This window comes from Panthera uncia, chromosome F1, assembly GCF_023721935.1.
Source record: "Panthera uncia isolate 11264 chromosome F1, Puncia_PCG_1.0, whole genome shotgun sequence".
Classification (NCBI taxonomy): domain Eukaryota; kingdom Metazoa; phylum Chordata; class Mammalia; order Carnivora; family Felidae; genus Panthera; species Panthera uncia.
In genome coordinates, this window is record NC_064813.1 from 31,770,581 (window position 1) to 31,794,738 (window position 24,158).

Here is a 24,158-nt window from a genome sequence, read left to right on the forward strand (position 1 = left end):
TTCCAGACTAAGGGAAAGAGACACTACTAATAGAGTGTCTACAGACTGCTGACTGAGCACCCACCATTCAGGCGAGGGGTTGATCTCCCATCACCCCCCCAGTGACCAATCCAGGCCTCCACACAGTCCACCTGCTCTGTTCCAGAAAGTCCACCAGCCTGCCCTCTTCCCCAGATTGGGTAGAAACTACTACAGTGTATTCACTGTGTCGTAGGATTCTGCCCATAGCAAGATAAGTCAACCATCCTCAGAGAGGCTACATATCGCATGTCCCAGGTCCAAGAGCAAATACGTGACAAAGGCTGATTTCAAAGCCCTAGGTACTAGACCACAAGGCCCATATTTCATGTGGTAAATACCTATAACACAAAAATAGTTAAGATGGTAAATTGTAAGTGCACAGCTCAGTGGCATTAAGTACACTTACACTGTTACACAACTGTAACCACCATCCATCTCCAGAATCTTCAGCTAGAATGTCCAACTACTTGACTCAGAGTTAAATCTGACATTCATTTCCATGCTTCTCTGGAGCCCTGAAGGGAGGATGGATGGGGATTCCCACAGAGTGATTAGTACCGTGTATGTTTTTGTGCTATGCATGTATTTGTTAAGTATACATAAACAATAAACTATTTTAGTCTGATAGTCCTGGAAAAACAAATTCAAGAGTTTTCAGGCTGCATATCCTGAAACAGAGATACTCACAGGCCAAATCTGAGAGAATTGACATGCTCAAGATCCCCCAAACCCACTCAAAAGAAAGGAAGGCAGAAAGGTTCTAGAAACTGGACTGAACAGAAGTGAATCCATGGTTAACCAAAGGGAAACATGAACATTCAGAAAAGCTGCAAGATCTGAAATGCCAGGGGAAAGGGACCATCCTACCTTCTTCTCAAAATAAAATGTCGGCTCTGTATGGCCGACTCTTCCAACCCTTTTCTAGCATGACTTCCTGTACATTAGAGGTCAGAAGGCAAACAACAACAACAACAACAACAACAACAACAAAAACCTTACATTACCTACATTTCCCAGAATTCCCTGCAGCTAGCATGTCTACATGTGCCCCAGCTTCTGATGAACAAATACACAATGACTCTGATAAGAACATAAAGATGTGCAGGCTGGGAGACTCTTCTGAAAGTATAGTGGCAGAGGCCCTTGTTTTTCCGCAGCACCATCAGTGGACACTCCAGGGTTCAGTCAGTCCATCCGGAGGGTTGGCAGTTTTGGTTAGCACACTCGCTGCACTGTCCACTCAGGCTGGGACCTGTCCAGCAGCCATAGTTTTGCTCTGGAAATTGCTCCTGGAAGTTCACTTCGTGCCTGTCCCTGCAGTCCTTTTGACTGTTCTAAAATCTCCTTAAATCCCTGCAATACATTCCTTTCTGCTTAAGCAGACCAGGGTGGATTCTGTTGTCTGGAACAGAACCTTGATCAACATACTTTGGAAGGGATTTTTCTCCTGACTGCAGTCCAGTTCTACTTGTGTAACAGAACCCACTACGAGAATATTCACTTTATTTATTTATTTATTTTAATATGAAATTTATTGTCAAATTGGTTTCCATACAACACCCAGTGCTCATCCCAACAGGTGCCCTCCTCAATACCCATCACCCACTTTCCTCTCCCTCTCACCCCCCCATCAACCCTCAGGTTATTCTCAGTTTTTAAGAGTCTCTTATGCTTTGGCTCCCTCCCTTTTTTTCTTCCTTTCCCTCCCCCATGGTGTTCTGTTGAGTTTCTCAGGATCCACATAAGAGTGAAAACATACGGTATCTGTCTTTCTCTGCCTGACTTATTTCACTTAGCATAACACCCTCCAGTTCCACCCATGTTGCTACAAAAGGCCATATTTCATTCTGTCTCATTGCCAAGTAGTATTCCATTGTGTATATAAACCATAATTTCTTTATCCATTTATCAGTTGATGGACACTTAGGCTCTTTTCGTAATTTGGCTATTGTTGAAAGTGCTGCTATAAACATTGGGGTACAAGTGCCCCTATGCATCAGCACTCCTGTATCCCTGGGGTAAATTCCTAGCAGTGCTATTGCTGGGTCATAGGGTAGATCGGTTTTTAATTTTTTGAGGAACCTCCACACTGTTTTCCAGAGTGGCTGCACCAACTTGCATAGAATATTCACTTTAAAGAAAACTATTCCAAAATAAGTCTGTTTAGTGCAGGAAAATGAAATGGAGCAAAACACCAGCCTAGCCGGTCCAAGAGGTTCTAGAACTGGATAATGAAGGCAATGAGTGTTGCACATTCACAAGTGCATCTGTTTATATATTTCAAAACCAAATAGAAAATGATCTACCTTACTTACCAATCTGTATTTTTCATTACCATAACTCTCTTTTTCTCAGAGAAAACAACAGAGAGCTGAATATACTGTATATTACTATTTTCCTTACCCTCATATCCAGCATTTCACCAAAAATAAATATAACAGAAACGTTAGACACTTTTATGTATCTATTTCCTACATAGCATTATGTTCATATTATTTACCTCAAGACCCAATTCCTAATCACACTGAGCAAAAGTCACCTCTGAACAGGAAAACCTTTATAAGATACCTGAATCCAGAAATGTTTCCCTGCACATTCAAAAGCAACAAGCTCACCTTAATGGCCTATAAATTTCCAAAGGAGAAAGAAAAAAAAAAAAAAAGAGGACTAATATGTAGGAACTCCGCACAGAAGAAGCACTGCTCTCTGAATGAACTCAGGCTAATGATTCATTTAGCGATTATTGGAATAGTTTTCTCTTTCAACAGATGCTTTGCTATTTCTAAAATAATTTGAACAAAATTATTTTACTGCCCACAATTTCCAGAGACACTCTTCCCCCAACCAACATTTCCTCAAAGATAAAATGTTTTCCCTACCAAATTTTTTATTCTGTAAATAATAAAGTCTCTGCTTAAATGTCTTTACCGGCCTCCACAGGTAAAGAAGATACTCACAGGATAGGGATCCATCGACAGGGCTGGCGTAAACTACAATGGTTCTACTGTGTGTCATTCCCAGTCTCTTAACTGGCCTTCATGATCTAAGCCTCACAATCCATCCAGGGCATAATGGGGGCAGACAGATGTTCTGCAGAAGAAAAAGCCTCTCAAGATGACTTAACTAAATCAAGAACACTTAAATTCTTCGAATCTCTTCAACCCAACTAACAACCTAAACTCAGTAACATTCTCTGACTACCCCTCTACCTACCTACTTCCTAGAAGTTGTTCCAGAGTATTCAGGACTTACGCATATACTTGATCAAACATGTAAAGATTCTGTCTCTGCCTTGTCTACCCTATATTTCTCCTTTTCTTCCTGGAGCTAACAAAAAGAATCAAATTTTTAAAAAGAAATAGTACTTTCTAGTATGAAGTCAAGGCTTTATAAAAATTATATTCCTTTCTCCACACCTCTCAAACTGCAAAAACACTATATTTTCTACCAAGTATATGGAGAAATGAGATGTAAATGAGTAATAAGGCTGATAAATAAGTTAGGGATCATGACAAAAAAAGTAATAGAACAGGATGGCTGGACAGCCAATTATTAACATATGATTTCCCAGCTACAAACTCTAATAAATCATGTATCCTATTAGCGTCTCTTCTCCTGAATACCAAAAATACAAAAGGAGTCACAGTAACATAGAAGAAAAAAATGGTCCGCCAACCTTTGAGGGCCTTGGCCCCTAACATGGCCCTCCCACTCGGAGAATTTGTTTTCTGCTTAGGAAGTTTGCATACATACAAGAAAACTAGTTAATACACAACATCCCTGCAGTGGGCAAAAACTAGCAAACTAGAACTCCAGGTGGAATCCCCAAATGTCAAGTCTTCAGGGCAGAAGGCCAATTAAGAAAGATATGAGGGATAGAGGCACCTGGATGGCTCAGTGAGTTAAGCATCCAACTTCAGCTCAGGTCATGATCTCGAATTTCATGGGTTTGAGCCCTTCACTGGGCTCGATGCGGACAGCTCAGAGCCTGGAGCCTGCTTCAGATTCTATGTCTCCCTCTCTCTCTCTGCCCCTCCCCCACTTATGCTCTGTCCCTGTCTCTCTCTCTCAAAAATAAACATTAAAACATTTTTAAAAAGAAAGGAGTGATAAAAAAGAAAAACTAACATTTTTGTCATCTTTCCAGGGGGTACAGGAGGGCAAGTCTTCATCATCCCAGATACCATTTTTTTTCCTTGAATTTTACACACTGCATGAAAGACCCGGGAAGTGGCAGAGTATATGAAGGGTTCTCCCACACACCTTTTCTATCTGTCCCCTTTGCCCATTAGCTGCCCAAGCTCTCAGAGACACCTCCCTGTAAAAGAGAAATTACATATACTGGTCTCTGCTCCCAGTGCCTGGCACAGAGCTCCTAAAACCCTTGTAATTTCTTGTAATAAGACCATAGGAACATTTTTTGTTCTAATACTTGGTCTTTGACCCTAGTTCCTGACACAGAGCTCCTAATTCCCTTGGAATTTTCTGGTTGGGAGGAACACCTTGTGTTGTAACAAGGTGACTCTTGGTGGCCTCCCGGATGAGGGCTGGTCACCAGAAAGACCAAGCCGTGATTAGAAGCTTGGAATTTTCAGCCCCACCCCCTCTCCAGACAGGGGAGGCAGGCTGGAAGTCAAATGAATGTTCATGCTTAGGTGAGGAAGCCTCCATCAAAGTTCCACAAGTACCAGGGTTCACAGAGCTTCTGGGTTGGTGAATGCACGGAGGTGCTGGGAGAGGGCGCTCCCGGAAAGGGCATGGAAGCCCCACACCCCTTCCACAGATCCCGCCTATGTACTTCTTCCATGTGACGTTCACATGTATCTTGTATCACACCCTTGTCTAATAAACTCATGTCTCCCTAATCCTCCCATTAAGGATAGCTAAAAACTCTGGATATAACTATAAAACAAACATAAGACGACTCTCAAAGATGAAAAGAAGAAAGCAGCCTGGCTAGGAAACTCAGGATTTGAGGAATGACATAAACAAAATAAAATAACCCACAGATGGGCTTCATAGGGCAGATGACATAGGAAAAGAATCACTGAACCTAAAGATAGGTCAATAGAAATTATACAATCTGAGAAACAGAATAGGCTTAGAAAATAAACAGAACCTCAGAGTCCTGTGGTACAATTATAAAAGATATAACTTTCATGTCACTGCAATCCTAGAAGGAAAGGAAAAAAATGTAAGGCTGAAAAAAAAAAATTAAAATAATGGCTACAAACCACACAAATTTGATAAAAGGCATAAACCTACAGATGCTGAATGAACCCAAATCAAATTAAATATACCAATTAAAAGAAAATGGCAGGGGTGCCTGGGTGGCTCAGTCTGTTGAGCATCCAACTTTGGCTCAGGTCATGATCTCACAGTCTTGAGTTCGAGTACCGCAACGGGCTCTGAGCCTGCTTCTGATTCTGTGTCTCCCTCTCTCTGCCCCTCCCCCATACTCTGTCTCTCTCTGCCTCTGAAAAAATGAATAAGTGTTAAAAATTTTTTTTAAAAATGAAAAGAAAATGGCAGAATGAATTTTTAGGAAATGATCCAAATCTATGCTGTCTATAAAAATTCACATTAGGGTCACCTGGGAGGCTCAGTCGGTTGAGCATCCACCTCTTGATTTCCCCTCAGGTTGTGTCTCATACTCTCTTGGGTTTGAGCCCCACATCCGGCTCTGCACTGACCCTGCAGAGCCTGCTTGGGATTCTCTCTCCCTTTCTCCCTCCTTCCCTCTCTCTCTCTCTGCCCCTCCCCCCAGCTCGTGGTCTCTCTCAAAATAAACTGAAAAATAAATTATAAAAATTCATTTCAAATACAGGTAGGCTGAAAGTAAAGGATAGAAAAGGATACACCATACAAAAGAAAGCAGCAGTCACTATATTAATATCAGATCAAGACGACTTTGGTGAAAGAAAATCACCAGGCTCAAAAGGATCATTCAATAATGATAAAAGGGTAAATCCGACAAGAAGACAACCCTAAATGTGTCTGTACCAAATAACAGAGCTGTCAAATCCATGAAGAAATGACAGAAAAGGAGGGGCTCCTGGGTGGCGCAGTCGGTTAAGCGTCCGACTTCGGCCAGGTCACGATCTCGCGGTCCGTGAGTTCGAGCCCCGCGTCGGGCTCTGGGCTGATGGCTCGGAGCCTGGAGCCTGTTTCCGATTCTGTGTCTCCCTCTCTCTCTCTGCCCCTCCCCCGTTCATGCTCTGTCTCTCTCTGTCCCAAAAATAAATAAAAGACGTTTAAAAAAAAAAAAAAAAAGAAAAAGAAATGACAGAAAAGGAAAGACAAATCCACCATTACAGCTGAAGACTTCAACACCCCTCTCTCTCAACAGTTGATAAAACTGCTGGACAGAAAAACCAAGGATACAGGAAAACTTACCACCAACCAACAGGATCTAATCGACATTTATAGAACATTCCATCCAACAGCATCAGAACACACATTCTTTTTAAAGATCCATGGAACATTCACTAAAATAGACTATATCCTGGGCCATGATACAAATCAACAAATTTAAAAGAATTTCATCATACACAGTGTATTTTCTGACCACAATGGAATCAAACCAGAAATCAGTACCAGAAAGATAACAGGAAAATCTCCAAACACCTAGAAATTAAGCAACATACTTCTAAATAACCCATTCTAAATAGCCCTTCCCCCTGCCCCTGCTCATGCTCAGCCTCTCTCAATAATAAATAAATGTTAAAAAATTAAAAAAAAAGAGTAAAAGTCTCAAAACTCTAAGCTACCACCTCAAGAAACTAACAAATGAGCAAAATAAACTCAGAGTAAGCGGGAAGAAGGAACCATAGATAAGAGCAGAAATCAAGGAAACAGAAAAATCAACGGAATGAAAAGCTAGTTCTTTGTAAAAATCAAGTTCACAAATCTCTAGCAAATGGAGAAAGAATAAGAGAAGACAGCCTAAATTACAGATATCAGGAATGAAACAGGATATCACCAAGCTCCACAGAAACTGAGGCTAATAAGGGATATTATGAACAACTCTATATACATTTGACAACTTAGATAAAATAGAATAATTCCTTGAAAAGCACAAACTACCAAAACTCACCCAATACAAAATATATCATTTCAACTACCAAAAAAATTAAATTCATAATTTAAAAACTCCCTAAAAAGAAATTTCTAGTCCCAAGTGGTTTCACTGAAGAATTCTATTAGACATCTAAAGATGTTCTTTTTAAGAGGGAAACACTAACACATTTTGCAAGTCTCACAATAAACACATGAAATATGAAGTTAAAAATACAAGGCTATATATAATTGCTCAAAATCCAACAGTACCAAGAGAAACTACAGTCCAATATCCCTCATGAATATAGACACAAAAATTCTAAACAGAACATTAACCAATGAATTCCAGCAATGTATAAAAAAATTATACACTACAACCAAGTGGGTTTATCCAGGGATAGAAGGCTGATTTAATATCGAAAAATCAAAGTAACCCACCATATTAACATTCTGAAGAAAAAAAATCCCATGATCATATCAACTGACGCAGAAAAACATATCTGACAAAATTCAATGCTCTTTCATAAAAATTCTCAGAAAACTAGGAATAGAGAGGAACTTCCTCAACTTGATAAAGAATATCTACAAAAAATATACAGAAACATCAAACTTATTGGTGAAGCCTGAATGGTTAAGAATAAGAAAAAGACAAGGATGTAGACTCTCATCAGTCTTACTAAACATAATACTGGGAGTCCTAGCCAGTACAATAAGAAAATAAAAGGTATACAGATTGAAAATTAAGAAATAAAATTATCCTCATTTGGTTGTCCAAGTAGAAAACCTTGACAAATCAAAAAAGGGAGAAAACAAAAAACACCTCCTATGATAAATGAGTTCAGAAAAGTCCTAGGATATAAGATCAAAATATAAAAGTGAATTATACTTCTATATACTAGCAATTAACATAGAAATTGAAATTAAAACTATAAGACCATTTATAATTGCTCAAAATTTAAACACTTAGGGGTGTCTCACTGGCTCAGTTGGTAGAACATGCAACTCATGAGGGAGACGAGGGTGGGTGATAGGCATTGAGGAGGGCACCTGTTGGGATGAGCACTGGATGTTGTATGGAAACCAATTTGACAATAAATTTCATATTAAAAAAAAAAAAAAAGAACATGCAACTCTTGATCTTGGGATTTTGAGTTCAAACCCCAAATGTAGAGTTTAAATTTAAAATAAAATTAAAAACAATTTTAAGTGTTAAAAAAAAAGGAATTTTATAGGTATAAATTATAGGTATAAATCTAACAAAACATGTATAAAATTTGTATGCTAAAAACTACAAACACAAATAAATCAAAAGAGGTATATAGAATAATACGCTACCCTCAAGGGTTCGAAGAGTCAACGTAGTAAAGACATAAGTGTTCCCAAAATTGATCTAACATTTTAACAAAATTCCTATTGAAATCCTAGCAAAATGTTTTGTAGACACAGAAAAGCTTATTCTAAAACGTATATGGGAAGGCAAAGGAACTAAATGAGCTAAAACAATCTTGAAAGAGAATAAAATTAGAAAGGTTATATTACCTGATTTCAAGACTTACCAGTAATCTTAGAGAATGTGGCATCAGTGGAAAGACAGACACACAGATCCATGGAACAGAAGTGAGAACCCAGAAATACAGCCATACTAGTCTGGCCAATTGATTTTTTTTAATTTATTTATTGTTGAGAGACAGAGTGCGAGCAGAGGAGGGGCAGAAAAAAAGGGAGACACAGAATCTGAAGCAGGCTCCAGGATCTGAGCTGTTAGCACAGCCTGATGCGGGGCTTGAATCCATGAACTGTGAGATCATGACCTTAGTGGAAGTCAGGCACTCAAGCAACCAAGCCACCCAGGCACCCCTGGCAAATTGATTTTTGACAAAGGTATAGAAACAATTCAATGAAATGAAGAATAGTCTTTTCAATTAATGGTGCTGTAGCAACTAGACATCCATAAGCAAAAAACATAATAATAAATAAGCCTCTACCGAAGCAAAGATAAAAATTAATTTGGGGTGCCTGGCTGGCTCAGTCAGTAGAGCATATGACTCTTGATCTCAGTGTTGTAAGTTCAAGTCCCACGTTGGGTGAAGATATTACTTAAGAATATTAAAAAAATTTTTAACTAAAAATGGATCATGTATTTAAATGTAAAATGCAAAATTATGAGACATCTGGGAAAAAAATAAAAAAATCTATGAGCCATACAACTAGGCCAAGAGTTCTTAGAAATGACACCGAAAGCACAATCCACAAGAGAAAAAAAAAATTACTAAACGGGACTTCTGTGAAAGACCCTAAGAGGATGAAAAGTCAAGCTACTGACCAAAAAAATATTCACAAACCACCAATCTGACAAAGGACTAGTATCTAGACTATATAAAGAACTCTCTAAACTCAACAGTAAAAATAAAATAAACAACCCAGGTGGAAAATTGGCAAAACACATGAACAGTATTTCACCAAAGAGAATATACAAATGACAAGCACATGAAAAGATGTACAACATCACTGTTAGGGAAATGCAGATTAAACCATGAGATATCACTGCACGGCTATCACAACAGCTAATATTTAGGGTCTTAATAATACCAGATGCTGGCAAGTATGCAGAAAAACTAAGTATCTCATGTATTGCTAGTGGGAGTGTAAAATGGTAGAGCCATTCTGAAAAATAGTTTGGGCTGCTCTCCACAAAAGTTAACATACCTGTATCGTACAATCCAGCAATCAAGCTCCTAGATATTTTATGCCTGAGAAATTAAAACTTATGTCCACACAAAAACCTGTACACAAATACTCACATTATATGTATTCATAATAGCCCCAAACTGGAAACAGCCAAAATGCCCTTCAACAATGGAATGGTTCAACAGTGTGTGGTCCATCTGCATCATGGACTAACACCCTGCAGTGAAAAGCAATGAACTACTGATACACATAACTTGATGGATCTCAAGGACGTTATGTTAGAGTGTGAAAGAAAAAAAAAAAACAGTCTCAAAAGGTTACATACTATATGATTCCATTTGTATAACATTCTCAAAATGACAAAATTATGAGATGGAAAATGTAACTGGTTCCATGGGTTAGGGACAGGGAGAACAGGATGGGTGTGATTAGAAAGAAGCAGCAAGAAGGTTCTGTATCTTGTGGTTCTGTATCTTGCTTGTGTTGGTGGTTAGGGGATAGAAAAGGAAAGGAATGGAACCATACTCAAAGTCCCAATATACAAAAGGGCTAAAACTGTAGTTTCTGTGGTTGAACCAGGACAAAGCATATAGACAGATTTCTGCTTCGCCCCCTAATGGTGGCTCCAGGAGCGGCAGTGACTACAAAGTTGAACACTCTCAAAGTGGATGACTCAGGCAGGCTTCTCATTTGCATTCCCATAGTACCCTTCATAGAGTACAGTCTTTTCAAATTTAAAAGAATATTTCTTCCAACTCAATATTTCTAACTATGAGAAGCATACTTACAGAATTTCTTGTACAAACTTTGGGTAGAGAGTAGTACTGATGGATAAAGAGTCACCATCAGTGAACTAGGAGTTGTGGTTGGTGGACTAGTAAGATTGACAACCCAAAGCCATACTCTGGTTTCTCCTCAGATCGAATAAATCTTTCGCCTTTTACTAAAGATTTCCGTGGAGAGAAACAATTCTGAGTCTTTTGACAATTTTTTGAGGCCTTACTCTGCGTAAGGCTGTATCAGTTGTTGTAACAAAAGACCAATCTTGTAGGAGTGGGGGAAAAAGAAAAGTCCTTCCAGGACATTTGAAATTTTCCTTTTTGCTAACTTTAAGACCCATTATGCTGAGTGTCAGCAGAGTGACACTTAGCAGACTACTAAAATAGCAAGTTACTAATTAGGGACATTATCTGATAGAACCATTTCACTGTATGATGAAGCCTGAGTAGTTTACTAGGAATGTCTTCTAATGGCAAATAGCTTGGAATCCCTCTCTATATAATTTCACAGTAGCGCAAGCTCCAAAAGGATTTCATAGGGTTCTGGGACTGATTTCTTCTGCTTGCCTAATAAATGTGTGATAGAATTTGGTCTGAGGTTTGCTTTCATGAAACCTGGGAGCCAAATGATGAAATAACTAACCCCACCCCCACCTTTATTTACATCTTTGCCCACAAGTCCCACTATCTCGATCTCACTCTCACCCTGCAGCTGCTTCTAACTTCTTTTAACAGAGACTTACCGACTGTGATGTCATGATTTTAAAAGGCAATAACCTTTTAAAGAATGCTGACAGGCACTACTTCTAGGAAACTACTGAGAGAAGGAAGCATTTCCCTTCCTCCCCGCATCTCTCCCCGAGTTTCAGCTCCAGGCTGCAGTTCACACTGCCTAGGCTGGAAGAATCTGCTGCTTCTCTCTGAATGCCATTAGAACACGGAAAGAAGGAGTGAGTTGGCATGTGAAGGGCTCTAATCGGAAATGCAGTCCCAGATGGCTGCAATTCAAATAATATCCAATATCGTTATCTAAAGCCGTACCTGAGAGTCTATTACCATAAGCAATGTTAGAAATAAATAATTTAGAAGTGAAAGAAGTGGTGTTCAATATATACGGTGGGTTAGAGATTTTCTCAGGCTCTAATACTCTTCATAAGGATGAGGCACAACAGTCCCTCAGACAGTGGCCCCCTCTTCAGAGTACTTGGATAGTGAGTTCAGCCCTGAAAACACAGAGAGAGAGAGAGAGCGCGAGCGAGCGCACATGAGCAGGGGAGGCACAAAGAGAGAGGGAGACAGAATCCCAAGCAGGCTCTGCACCATCAGCACAGAGCCCCATGCAAGGCTCAAGCTCACAAACCCAGAGATCATGACCTGACCTGAAGTCAAGAGTTGGATGCTTTACTGACTGAGCCACCCGGGCATCCCTGGAGGAGTACTACTGACCCATCATTTAAAATGCCCTGTGAATTAAATCATCATTCTCTCTTCAAATATAAAAATAAAAGTCATCCCTCAAAAAAAAAAAAAAAAAAAAAAGCCCAGCACCCAGAGCTTCAGGGAAAATGGCCCTAAGTCTAGCCCTCCTTTGGTTCTATGTCCCTTCACTTCCTAAGACTATCCCCTGATCAGACTCACAGGGCATCTGCTCCCAACCATAGAGTAGGGCTGCCTCAGCCTCAGATGAATCCTTCCTGCAAGTGGCTCGTTGGAGAACCTAAAGTCAGAGAGCAGAGGCTTCTCGAGCTTTCAGGAACAGGTTTAATGGGAAGTTTGTCACCTGCCTACTAATAAATGTTGCACACATGGCACAATTCACATCCAGACTCTTTTCCCAGAACATACTACTTGGCAGCAAAGTTGTGGGACAGGAAGATATTTAACTGCTACCCACCTCCACCTGCTGGAAGCTACTAAGAGTAAAACCGAAGAATCTGACTTTTGTTGAACCACCAAGCAGATTTGGGTCAGTTCAAAGCATGGCCCTCCAGGGAAGGCCTCAGCTCAAATCTGCCTCCTCCAGGGAGCCTTCTCTGGCCATTCCAAGGTTAGAAATTCTCCCAGAAATTTTTGGCTATACTAACAAGAGACACTCACACGCCTGGAAACATTGTGTTAAGTGTAATACTAGGGTCAATTTTCAGGCAGGACACACAAATAGGGCCAGTTGTCCTGGCTGTATATTACTGGTATCTGTTCAGTTTGCTTGAGGCCTCTCCCCTTTGTTAAACACAGACAGCAGCAGCCCTGTTAAAGCTATCTGTCAGCCTGGCATTCTCAGACACGGTGTAAGCAACTTAAGGAAAGAAACCACACCTCTTACTTCTCAGCTTCTGGCACCTCTTGCAGCCTGGGCCCCAAAGTAGTTGGTAAGTAAACAGTCACATGTAAACTGACTGCTTTGTGGCCAAGAAATTTCTCACTCAAAACCTATTTCCCCACTGCAAGGTCTAAGTATTCATGGGAAACACCCCGTTTCTACTCATCCCTCTCCCTTTCCCCTTCTCTCTCTCTCTCTCTCTCTCTCCCTCTCTCTCTCTCTCTCTCTCTCTCTCTCTCTCTCTCTCACACACACACACACACACACACACACACACACACACACACACACACACACTTAGTTTTGCAGAGCTAAACTCTTGGTTCTAACTTCACCTTATTTCCCCTGGCTTCTTCAAGTGCCTTTATAATGAAACAATATTTTCTATGAACTAGTGGATATGAGAGACAGGAGGGCAAAGCAGGGTGCCTGTAGGCTCAGAGTGAATGAGCAAATGTGATGTGTACCCATCTGCATCGCAGATCCCATTTGGACACAAGGCAGAGAGTGGCACTTGTTTCTGTCCTCCCCAGGAAATCACCACCACCTCAGTTTCGTCCTGCCATACATCAAGAAGGAAATCCAGCTGGGATGAAGCTAGATAAGAGTATACTGACAGGTAAGAAGCAGGAGTTCTTTATGTTAACAAGAGGGAAATCAAGCCCAACGTGTGCTCGTGAACCTTCCTTCCATCACCAGGCTGTGGGTTTCTTGGCCCCACCATGTGGAGATTCTTCAGCCCACATTCTCTCTGCCTGGAGGGGCTGGCAGAGAGCACAAGAATCTGCCTCTGCTGAGCAGCCCCTCTGTGAAGGGGCAAAGCTGTATAAAATCCAATTTTCTGTTAATAAGGATAGGCTTAAAGTTCTCACGCACAGCCCAAGTGCTTATTAATCTGTTCCCATCAGATGGAGGGAGGCAGAGATACATAATGACACTGGCATCATCTTTGAGAGGCTATGGCTTAACAAAAATGAGGTAAAAAACCTAAACTCTCTAAACCCGCCAGAATTTACACACATGAAACAAAGCCAATGTTGCTGAGGGACCGGTGTTCCTTTACAGTAAGCCCCCAACAAGACAGGCGTGTTCACCGTAATCCAACAAACACTAGTGGGCTCTCAGGCAGGGAGAGGTGGAGACGAAAGATCCTCTTACATCTACAACAGATGACGGTTAGATAACGACGCTTCAGGAAGGAGTCCTGGAAATGGAACTCACAGAAGAGAGAACGAAATGCCAACCGGAGGCGGGAGCAAGGGGAGAGGAGTCGGGGACGGTCCCCTCTGGGCTGTTCCTCCAGCAGAGGGGAGGTGCACACCAGTCGCAGGAAGCGTCATGTGTAGGAAACATCAAGGCATCTGCAGGGAATGGCAGACAATCCTGTTACGTAGCAGCAAAGGGTGACCACAAGGATCCGAGGTGCTGTAACCAGGTAGGGTCAGTGGACAACTGGGCCTGAATGTCAGCTACGGAGTCTGTACTTCACACATCAGAAATGGGGGGCCATGAATGGGTTCTGAGTAACATTAGGAGGTAACCCATCCCGGACATTAACTCCAGAGATGCAGAAATCTCGGGGGCTGAGGGGAGGTAAGGTAAAGGTGCAGGGTGGGCAAAGCAGGAAAATCACAAGGTTCCTGGAAGAGGCCACAGAAGACCCTATCGTGGTCAGCCTCTATCTTACGCCTCCTCCCCACACCCAGCCTCCCAGCCAAGCTGAATGATTCTCGCTCTCTCGTCCGGGTCCAAATGCACACTACGCCCTTCACCCACCTTCCCCACTGGCTCCCAGCACCGCCGCTGGAACCGCCATGAGTCCAGGTCATATGCACCTTCTGCTTCCGCACGCCCCACGGAGGGTCGCACCACACGCCTCGCCACCCATCGTCACCTTTCCCCCAAACCCAGAGCCCAGTCAGGAGAGACACTGAGCCCGGAATGTCCTGGCCTCCCCACACACAGCACATCCCCTGCAAACCTCTTACACAGTAGACTCGCAAGGAATATTTGTTAAGTGAATCAAAACAGAGCTTGTTGTGTTTTTAAGTATTGAAATACAGAGGAATTAAAAATTAAGCTGAACCTGAAAATCTGTACAGGCAAAAACTTCAGTAGCTAAAAACTGTCTGTGCTTTAGAATAGTACCTCTTTTCTCCTCACCAAGACTTAACTGAACAAGCTTCCCTTCTCTGATCGTGTCTTTTCTTCCTAACCCTCTGACAGGCACCGAAAATCCCTCTCTGCCTCTTCTGAAAGAACTTCTTACCTACAAGGATGCCCCAGTTTCAGAACCTGCCACAGGAAGGAGTGTCTTCAGGAAAGAAGGAGGAATCAATTACATGTAAAATCTTTCGTGTTACATTAGGCTTTTGAGTGCTCTCTCCAGTAACAGTCTGCTTCTGGATTTAAATGCTTCTCTGCAGGACATTACCTGCTTGCCAGAGAAGGGGAATCAGCAAATCTCAACTCTGAAACAAGGAGGTTTTCCACGGAAGGTAAAAAATAGCAAGCACAACAACACGTACTGGGCATACGTCCTGCACCAGGCACACACATGCTGGGCCTTTTCTGTCCAGCATCTCTTTCCCCACAACCTCCCCTTCCCGTGTAATAAAATTAAGGCTCAGAGGAGGCAAAGCATTTTCCAAAATGCTGTAAATTGCATTGTGAACTCAAGTCCGACCAACTCCAAACCTGCACTCTTTCCATTATGCTACCAGAACCAGAAATGATAAAAGGGGAAAAAGTCATGACAGTATAACCTGACATAGAGCTTCGCTTGTTATCAGTTTGATTCAGACCCTGTCCAGAAGCAAGTTTCCTATATCAGGCAAGGAACATGGGCATGAAACAGTTTCCTTTATCTCTTGGGACCACCAGCAAGAAAACCAGCACGAAGACAAAGACAAGGGGACCATCAAACACCAAGACAGAGAACGGCCAGAACTGGAAAGGTACCAGGCGGGACCCATCCCTGGCCACCCATGGGCTCCCAGCACACAACTGTTCCAAGAAGCACTGGAGCCTGCAGGGAAGGGCGCTTCTAGGCCCAGAGAGCAGATATTGCAAAGGATGCAAATGTCTCAGCATATGGGTCATGAGCAGTCATCGACGGCTGCACCCACACAAGCTCTCCCACCACATCTGGTGTCTCAGCAAGTGCGATTGACTTTATACCAGGCCCAAAGGCATTCCTGATTGGGCTATAATCCTCCAAACTGTTAATCAGCAAAAACTGGAGGACCATGGTCCAGCCCAGACCCCCTTCACTATCCAAGGAAGCTCCATCTTGAGTCAGCATCTCCCCACTGCCTCTTTCCCTTCTCCGGTCATGGCGATCCCCTCTGGAACATCTCCCTACTGAGGACCGTCCCAAATCCTACCATTCTGTGGAGCTCAGCAGTGCGGGAACTTCCTCCTCCCCAAAGCGGTTTCTGAATGCCTGGGCCGCGGTGGTCTCCCCTACCCTGACTATAAACACGGGCGCACTTAGCATTTACCTACATGTCTATCCAGATGCAGTTAGTTCTGATGCATTTAACTCCAGTGTCACAACCTGGCACAGTTAAATTCAACAAAACACTCACCTCTTCTAGGCACTGAAGAGGCAAGAATGATTAAATCCCAGCCCTGACCTTGTGGGACTCACAGTCTAGTGAAGGATGGATAATGTAAGATACAACTGTCCAAATACATTTATCATCATAGGGCACAAGATACAACCCAAAGCATTCTATCACATCACCGCATCTATTTGCTTCATATCATTTAGCTCAATCTGTGGCTGTTACAATTGTCCATTTACCTACCGTCCATCTGTCCCCACCAAGAGACAACGGGACAGGAGCCTTGTCTGTCTGGTTCACTACTGTGTCCCCAACACTCAGTTCAGACATGGGCACAGAAACACACTCATTAAAAGTAGTACGTGTGGAAGGAGATAAAGAGAGAGGCAGTGAAGTGTCAGGAATGATGAGCACGAAAGCCCCAACTTAGAGGTCCAGGCAACGCTTCTGTGACAGGGAGACAACTGGGCTTGGATATGAAGAGGGAGTAAGGACCAGACCGGGAAGGGGAGAGACACAATCCAGAAGAGGAAACCGGATGACCAAAAGAAAGGGCAAATCAGAAATGACAAAGGCAGTGCAGGGAGAGCTCCTAACTATTGCGGCAGACCGGTTACTCTGGTAAATGCCTGGAGACATTTTTGACGGTCATGACTTGGGTCAGTCGTTGCTGGTACAGTCCAGGGAGGCTGCGAAACACCCTGCAATGTACAGAACAGCTCCCCCACAACAAAGAATTATGTGGTCTAAAATGTCAGTAGCACTGAGTTTAGCAACCCTAACATTTAAGGGATGGACTGGTCAGAGAACATTAAAGCTTTTGTCTAAAGTTCACAATTCCTACACTCACCAAATAGCTTCTTTTGATTAGAATTTGGAGCAGGGTAGCATTCGCTTACAACCTCCTGTAACCTCAACAAAAGGAAATGTTCAGCAAGGAGTGTCCAGAACCTATCTGGCCTCTCTATTAGCTGAGATAAGACTTTCAGCAGATATCCGTGCACTCCCTAATGCTGCATTTGGCCTCTGGGTCTGTTTTATGATCTTCACCAAGATCATAGTGTCAATTTCCCTCATCCGTTGACGATCCACCAGAACTCTCTGTCTTCCCTCTAAATTCTAAGACTCCAAACTACCCATTTGCAAGGGATGAGACACAGAAAGATGAGGACAACAAGAAGTGCTCAATAGCACCAGATAAATGGATGGATGGTCAGATAAACAGAGGGATGGACAGATTTTTCAGAGTGGAAAAAGACGGAGTCCTTGGAGCTCCAAGGGCATGCATCTGTGCCTTGTGCACTTTTCCAGGAAGGCAGGGTTGTGCTGCAAGTTGACACCCACGCCTCCCCCAGCCCTGCTATGGGGGAGTGGTCTGTCATGGAGAATCCTTAGCAAAGGTCATCTCCCCCAGACTCCGTGGCCTTGGCAGGGAGTCAAGCAGCTGGACTTGAAGGAGTGGCAACAGGAGCTGGGAAGTCAGCAAAGACAAAGCCCCTTTGTCTGGAAGTGGCACACACAGCAGGACTGAGCCTGCCCCTTGACAATGAAATCTGCGGTAGCTCCAGAACACGCTGGGGCCTGACTCTCAGTTCAGCTGCGCACGCTGCCTCCCAATCACTTCTCAAGAGCTGAAGGTCTCTTAGTCTACAATGGGTTTGTTTATTTTTGCCCCTGGCAAACAATTCGGTATTGTCTGAAACGCCTGAATTGTAACTCTAAGAGGGAAGGAAAAAAAAAAGAGGAGATCACCATTTTTTTGTTGTTGTAAAAGATCCAATAGGGGAATATTCCTAAAGAGTGGATCTTAAAGCTCACAAGGGCTACCTCCTGCTACATCTCAAATTCCACCATGGCAGAAGTTTCCCATATTTCTTCATCTCTGAAGTGAGCATGACACCATCCACTTTACAGTCTTACTAATATCCTAAAAGGGCTTTTTTTTTTTTTTTTTTTTTTTGAGAGACAGAGAAACAGAACATGAGTGAGCATGTGCAGAGGGAAATAGAGAATCTTAAGCTGGCTCCACATGGAGCCCAACATGGGGTCCTATCTCACAACTGTCAGATCTTGACCTGAGCTAAAATCAAGAGCCCGACCCTTAGGGGACTGAGCCACTCAGGGGTCCCTAAAAAGGCTTATTTAAATCAGAAACATTTACAAATGGATGCAGTGAATGAAAACTCAATTTACACCCAACTTTTCATGGGAACTTCGGGTGAGTAGAACAAAAAGCCAGGAATGGTGCCCCACACGAGGCAGGACATTCTTCCCAGTCCCAGAAAAACATAGGCCTTCCATCTAATAGAGTGGCTCCATACAAAGCCAGAGCTGGAAAGAAGGGACAGATTACCCTAGAAAATCAAAATGGAAATTGAATAAATTGCTACAATTCTAAGCAAGACCTGCAACTCTCACAGCAGAAAACTATCAGCACAGGCAGTGCCCAGTTTGGAAACGAGTTGTCTTCCAAAAGTTCATTTGTAAGTCGGGTGTTCGGAACTTGGAATGCATCCTTTTATATCCCAAGCCAGCCCACAAACACTGACGGAACTTCGAATACATCTGGCACACCACCCACGGCAAAAAATAAAAAAGCAATGTTTTTATATCATTTAAAAAATCTATCAAAGCTCTCAGAAAGACAAAGACACAGCTCATCACTGGCCAAATACAAAAGTGATGCAAAATACTGAAACGAGGTTTGAAAATTGAGAAGCTTTATCATTTACCCACTTAAGTACCTTCTTAAATCCTCCAAATAAAGTGCCGGCCTCCAGGTCAAACTGTCGGTCCAGTTCCTCTTCATGTTCTGACAAGAAGAAAAACAGTGTTTCATTAGTCACGAATCTAAATAAAACTGGGTTGGTTTAAAAGGAGACGCATGAGGGGCGCCTGGGTGGCGCAGTCGGTTAAGCGTCCGACTTCAGCCAGGTCACGATCTCGCCGTCCGTGAGTTCGAGCCCCGCGTCAGGCTCTGGGCTGATGGCTCGGAGCCTGGAGCCTGTTTCCGATTCTGTGTCTCCCTCTCTCTCTGCCCCTCCCCCGTTCATGCTCTGTCTCTCTCTGTCCCAAAAATAAATAAAAAACGTTGAAAAAAAAAAAAAAAAAAAAGGAGACACATGAAGAGAAAGTGTGCTTCCTGGAAAAGCTGCCGGTGGTCTCAGCTACAGGCATGGAAACGGGTCACACACCTTGACCCGCCGCGCCAGCCTTCTGTGACCAAGTTCCTGGAACTACGTACGTAGTGGGGCTGACAGAAATGTCCCCTTCAACTTGTAATAAAGGTCACAAATGGAGAGTGATCAAGAGAGAAAGCTTCCAGCACCAGGAACCAAGGGAGGAATTAGCAAAAATGCCTCACTTGTATAGCTGGTGAAAAATTATCTTAAACAGATCACACCACAAAATGATGATCACAGCTCCATGATATGGACATAATGCTAACAAGATTATAAAATGGAATCATATAATGGTAGTAAGTATAAGCATACAGTTGGTTTAAAACAGAAAGTATAACAAAATATTCATTCAAATACTTCTTAACGGTGTACAATAACCAGGCCCACATTTAATATATATCAGGAATGAAGCAAAACAAGACTGGCATGGCCTTTGCCCTCCTGGGGTTCATGGTACCCCAGGGAAGAGAGACGAACCAATAATGATAAATTACAACAGTGCTGATGAATACCATGTAAGGAAGTGAGGAATGTTAAGGTGTCTGTACGACGTCCAGTAGGTAGCCCGATGGGTATGAATGGAGCTCACGAGTACCCTAAGTTGGAGATGAGGACTGAGGAGTCCTCAGCATAAGGGTGATGAAGCCACCAGAATGGCTGAGATCGCCCCCAAAAGGCACAGAGTGCATAGACCAGGGAAAACCAATGCTCATCAGACCAACACCCTACAAAAGCCACAGAAGAACCAAAAAGGAACTACCCAGAAAGATTACAGGAAAACCAAGTGAGTGTGCAGTCATTAAAAAATAATCACGAAATGATGCTGGTTTCACAGTAGGATCCAGGGGCAGATTCACACACACTAGAGGCAAACAGCAGCCCGACCCTCCAACCACAGGCAATACTGCCTCCAGGAACAACAGAAAAATGAGGGGTGGTAAGCACTGGCCCAGGGTGCCCCAGGGCACAACTCGAGGACACATTCACACTGTATCCTGAGTGGTCCAAGAGGTGCTGGGGAGATGTGGGATTGAAGCAGGGCTCTGGTCCTTTCTGTTACTGCTGTACACACATCACGGTGTGTGTGTGTGAACTGTGCACAGACTCAAGTCCCAGGGAAGAGCCCACAAACAAACAGAACATTATGCAATCCAACAAAGAAATAAAAGTAACAGGAACCTCCTAAAATTCATTAACATAAAAAGGGTAGAAAACCTCTAGGCCTCTGGCCTCTTCTGTTTTGGCTTCACTAACATACAAAGAGCAACCTCCAGAAACATCAGAATTGTGCAGAACTGAAACAAAGCAGAAACCTGCTTTTTTTTTTTTCTTCTTTTTTAAGAGTACAACGCAGAAGCAGTGAAATTTTACAGGCTAAAGCATCAGACTTCTTGAAACTGGAACAGAGCTCCCTCTAGTGGGAAAAAGGAATCCTACACAGATAGAATTCCTACTGACCAACTGAAATACTATAGGAGACACCGTCATACAAAATATAAAAAGATGAAATTAATTTTAGCATATTTTATTTATCTCAACATGGAATCAGTATTAAACAATTATGGATGAGTCATTTTACATTCCTTTTTCTAATTCTTCAAAGTCCAATATACATGTTATCCTTACAGTACATCTCAATTGGAAACGGTCACATTTTGAGTGCTTGTATGGCTAATGGCTACAGTATTGGACAGCACAGCTCTCCACCAAAAATCCTCTCTCAGGTTTAGAGAATTTCTACAATTCACCCTCGTCTGATTTCTACACACACACACACACACACACACACACACACACACACAAATACATTCGCAACCCCTTTGGAAATCACTGCCTCCAAACCATCTTAAGTTAGTTGACAATGTGCTGCTATGTAACTTGGTTGAGAGAAGAGAATGGCCGCTGAAAACGTGTAGCGGGAAATCCTTCCTGAAGAGCTTCAGCCTTCAGAACCTCTCCAACGAGACCCTCCAGGTAGGGATCCCATATTCCCATACTAGAGGCAAGAGATTTCATCATACCTCACACACACTCAAGCAAAAGGACGCTGCAAATGGAGAGAGGCCTTCCCTGCCTGAGCATTTCTCTCCACACCACACAGGCCTGTCGGGCAGAGCCAGCTCTTTCTTCGAGGTGCCCTGGTTCTATCTCCCAAAATTCCGCGCTCCACAAAACTGCCTGAGAGCATAGAAATGAAGCAATTTCTGCTGATGAGCCCTCATTACTAAATCAGCTGTTGATTCTCCCCACTCCAACCACCACCCAACAAAAGGATACATCAAAGTCCCATTCTACCTACTGAGTGAGAGGATTTGCATTTTAATCGATGCCAATGAGCTGTGGTGGTAAACCATTTACTTAAAAGCACTAACTAACCTACCCTTTTCACCCTCAACATTATGATAGGAAACCATTTCTGGGGTAGGGTGGGGGTAATTAGAGGGCAATAATCAGGAAGAGGGGGAAACACACACACACACACACACACACCCTCGTATGACACCAGCCACTGCCAGGGACCAGCACACCCAATCATGGCTTAACATGTCCTGCTGTTTCTATGCATTTGAAAAATTCCAATCAGCTCCTACTGATTCTTTATTTCTCTAGGAAGCCGCTGGGTACAGCAGACTGTGGCAGTAAGTAAATGAGTGGAGAAAGGGAGCAGAAAAGATGGGCTTCTCAAGATAAGAGAATTTAATGGTAAGCACCTCTCAAACATTCATATGAAATATAGAGAAGGATGGCAAAGTGCTGGTTTTTCCAGGACAACTCCTGAGAAATGGGAGGCCCTCTCCTCCCTTCTCCCAATTCCCACTAAGGGAATGAAAACTTGATTTGGAAATAGCCCAAGCAAAAGCAAATCAAATATGTAAATAGGATGCAAAGCAATATATAACATAAACAGCCTTCAAATCTAATAGGGCTGCTCATCTGCTACTCACCTGAAAGAAGTCAGGCCACCAGGGGCGCGACTTGCATGGAAATCCTTAGGGCTCCAAGAAAGGAGGAAGCAGCCCGGGACTGAGATGGAACACTCCAGCAAAGAGGAAGCCATAAACTCCTGCATTTCTCTTGTGTTGACACAACAGGGAGCCCCGGCTGGACGAGTGAGGAGCTATGGAGTCCAACACTGAGGGTTGCCTTCAAATGCCCTCCAGCCCAGGCCCTGTCTCAAGTCACCGTAAGAAGTTTACTGCAGGTGTTCAGAAAGTAGCCTCTCTGGAAGCCGACACTCCCCTCCTTTGAGGGCCAGGGTCCACAATGGAGGAGAAGGCCAGACAAGCCTGAGAGGATAGGCCAGGAAGCTTAGATTCCGAGTAGGAAAGCCGGAACTCAAATGTTTCCTATGACCCTGGCCACAGGTGATAGGGGAAAGAGGGTCAACTCGAACATGAAGCATTGCCAAACAGATCACTAGGAGCCTGAGCTGTGACACCACACTACTGATGCTAGCCACGAAGATAGGCTGTCCACTTCTTGGCTCCCCCAGGGGCTATGCATTTGGGTCCTTTCACAAAAGACCTGTTGACTAAAGGGTCCCCGGTGGCCCCTTCCACGGTTATAAGGGCAAGGCCACCTGTTGGAAAACAGGACCAGTGGACGCCCCCCCCATTTCCCCTCCCAGAACTGGGCCCTCCAGAGTTGCCGGTTCGTCTTGCAACCAAATTCCTCTAGTCACAAAAGCAGGGAGGATAACTTTTCTCCTGATGACAAAGCCCATCCCTCATGAGAAGTTAGTGTGTTGTATGAACATGACAAAGAATCTCTAAACGTGCTGCTATATCCTTTCCTCATAAACAAAGACTAGGGGTAAGTGAGAAGCACAGGTGAGTTTAGGAATAAACAGGTAGAAGGTGAAAATGCTCAACTACAGTTGTATCCCACTTTAAGAACAACTAGTATATAAACAAAGAAATTTGATGTGGCAACTCAAATCCTTTGTTGCATGTTTGCTTAAATATCAGGGCTTCCTGGTGCCATGGAGTTTATTTAGAGAAACATTAACCTCGGCTCACTGAAGATTTTTAAAAACAAAAATAAAATGTCTGTGAAATGGAAATGCCAATTTATGGAAAACACCATTCTGTTTAATATCCAACTAATCCTAATATCCAACTTTTCAGGCAGAGAGCACAGCATAACAGCTAAGCCTGGGCTCTGTAAAGCCAAAAGGATCTAGGGTAGCCTACTGTTCATTACAGAATAATCGTCACAGGAAAAAAGTGGTAGAATTTATAAATAAACCCAAGAGATTGTATTTTGAGAGAGCAAACAAATACGCTGAATAGACAAAACCTTTGTAAATTCCCTAAAGCAGGAAAAAAAAAAAAAATGAGACATGTACGTTTCAAAACATTGTATGACATGGGGCACCTGGGTGGCTCAGTTGGTTAAGTGTCCAACTTTGGCTCAGGTCATAATCTCATGGTTCATGAGTTCGAGCCCCACATCGGGCTCTGTGCTGACAGCTTGGAGCCTGGAGCCTGGAGCCTGCTTCGGATTCTGTGTCTCCCCCTCTCTCTGCCCCTCCCCTGCT

At 43.0% G+C, this 24,158-nt stretch overlaps 1 protein-coding gene and 1 non-coding gene across 2 annotated transcripts in view; one reads left to right on the forward strand and one right to left on the reverse strand.

The window, feature by feature from the left end:
- HHAT (hedgehog acyltransferase) overlaps nucleotides 1-24,158 on the reverse strand; it is a 314,228-nt gene that overhangs the window by 266,288 nt on the left and 23,782 nt on the right. Inside the window, exon 3 of the mRNA XM_049634210.1 lies at nucleotides 19,181-19,248. Coding sequence (XP_049490167.1) covers nucleotides 19,181-19,248 — 68 coding nt within the window. The remainder of the gene's footprint in view (nucleotides 1-19,180; nucleotides 19,249-24,158) is intronic.
- On the forward strand, nucleotides 10,668-10,784 carry LOC125926075 (U5 spliceosomal RNA). The gene has a single exon (XR_007458998.1). It is a non-coding gene; the product is annotated as a U5 spliceosomal RNA (small nuclear RNA).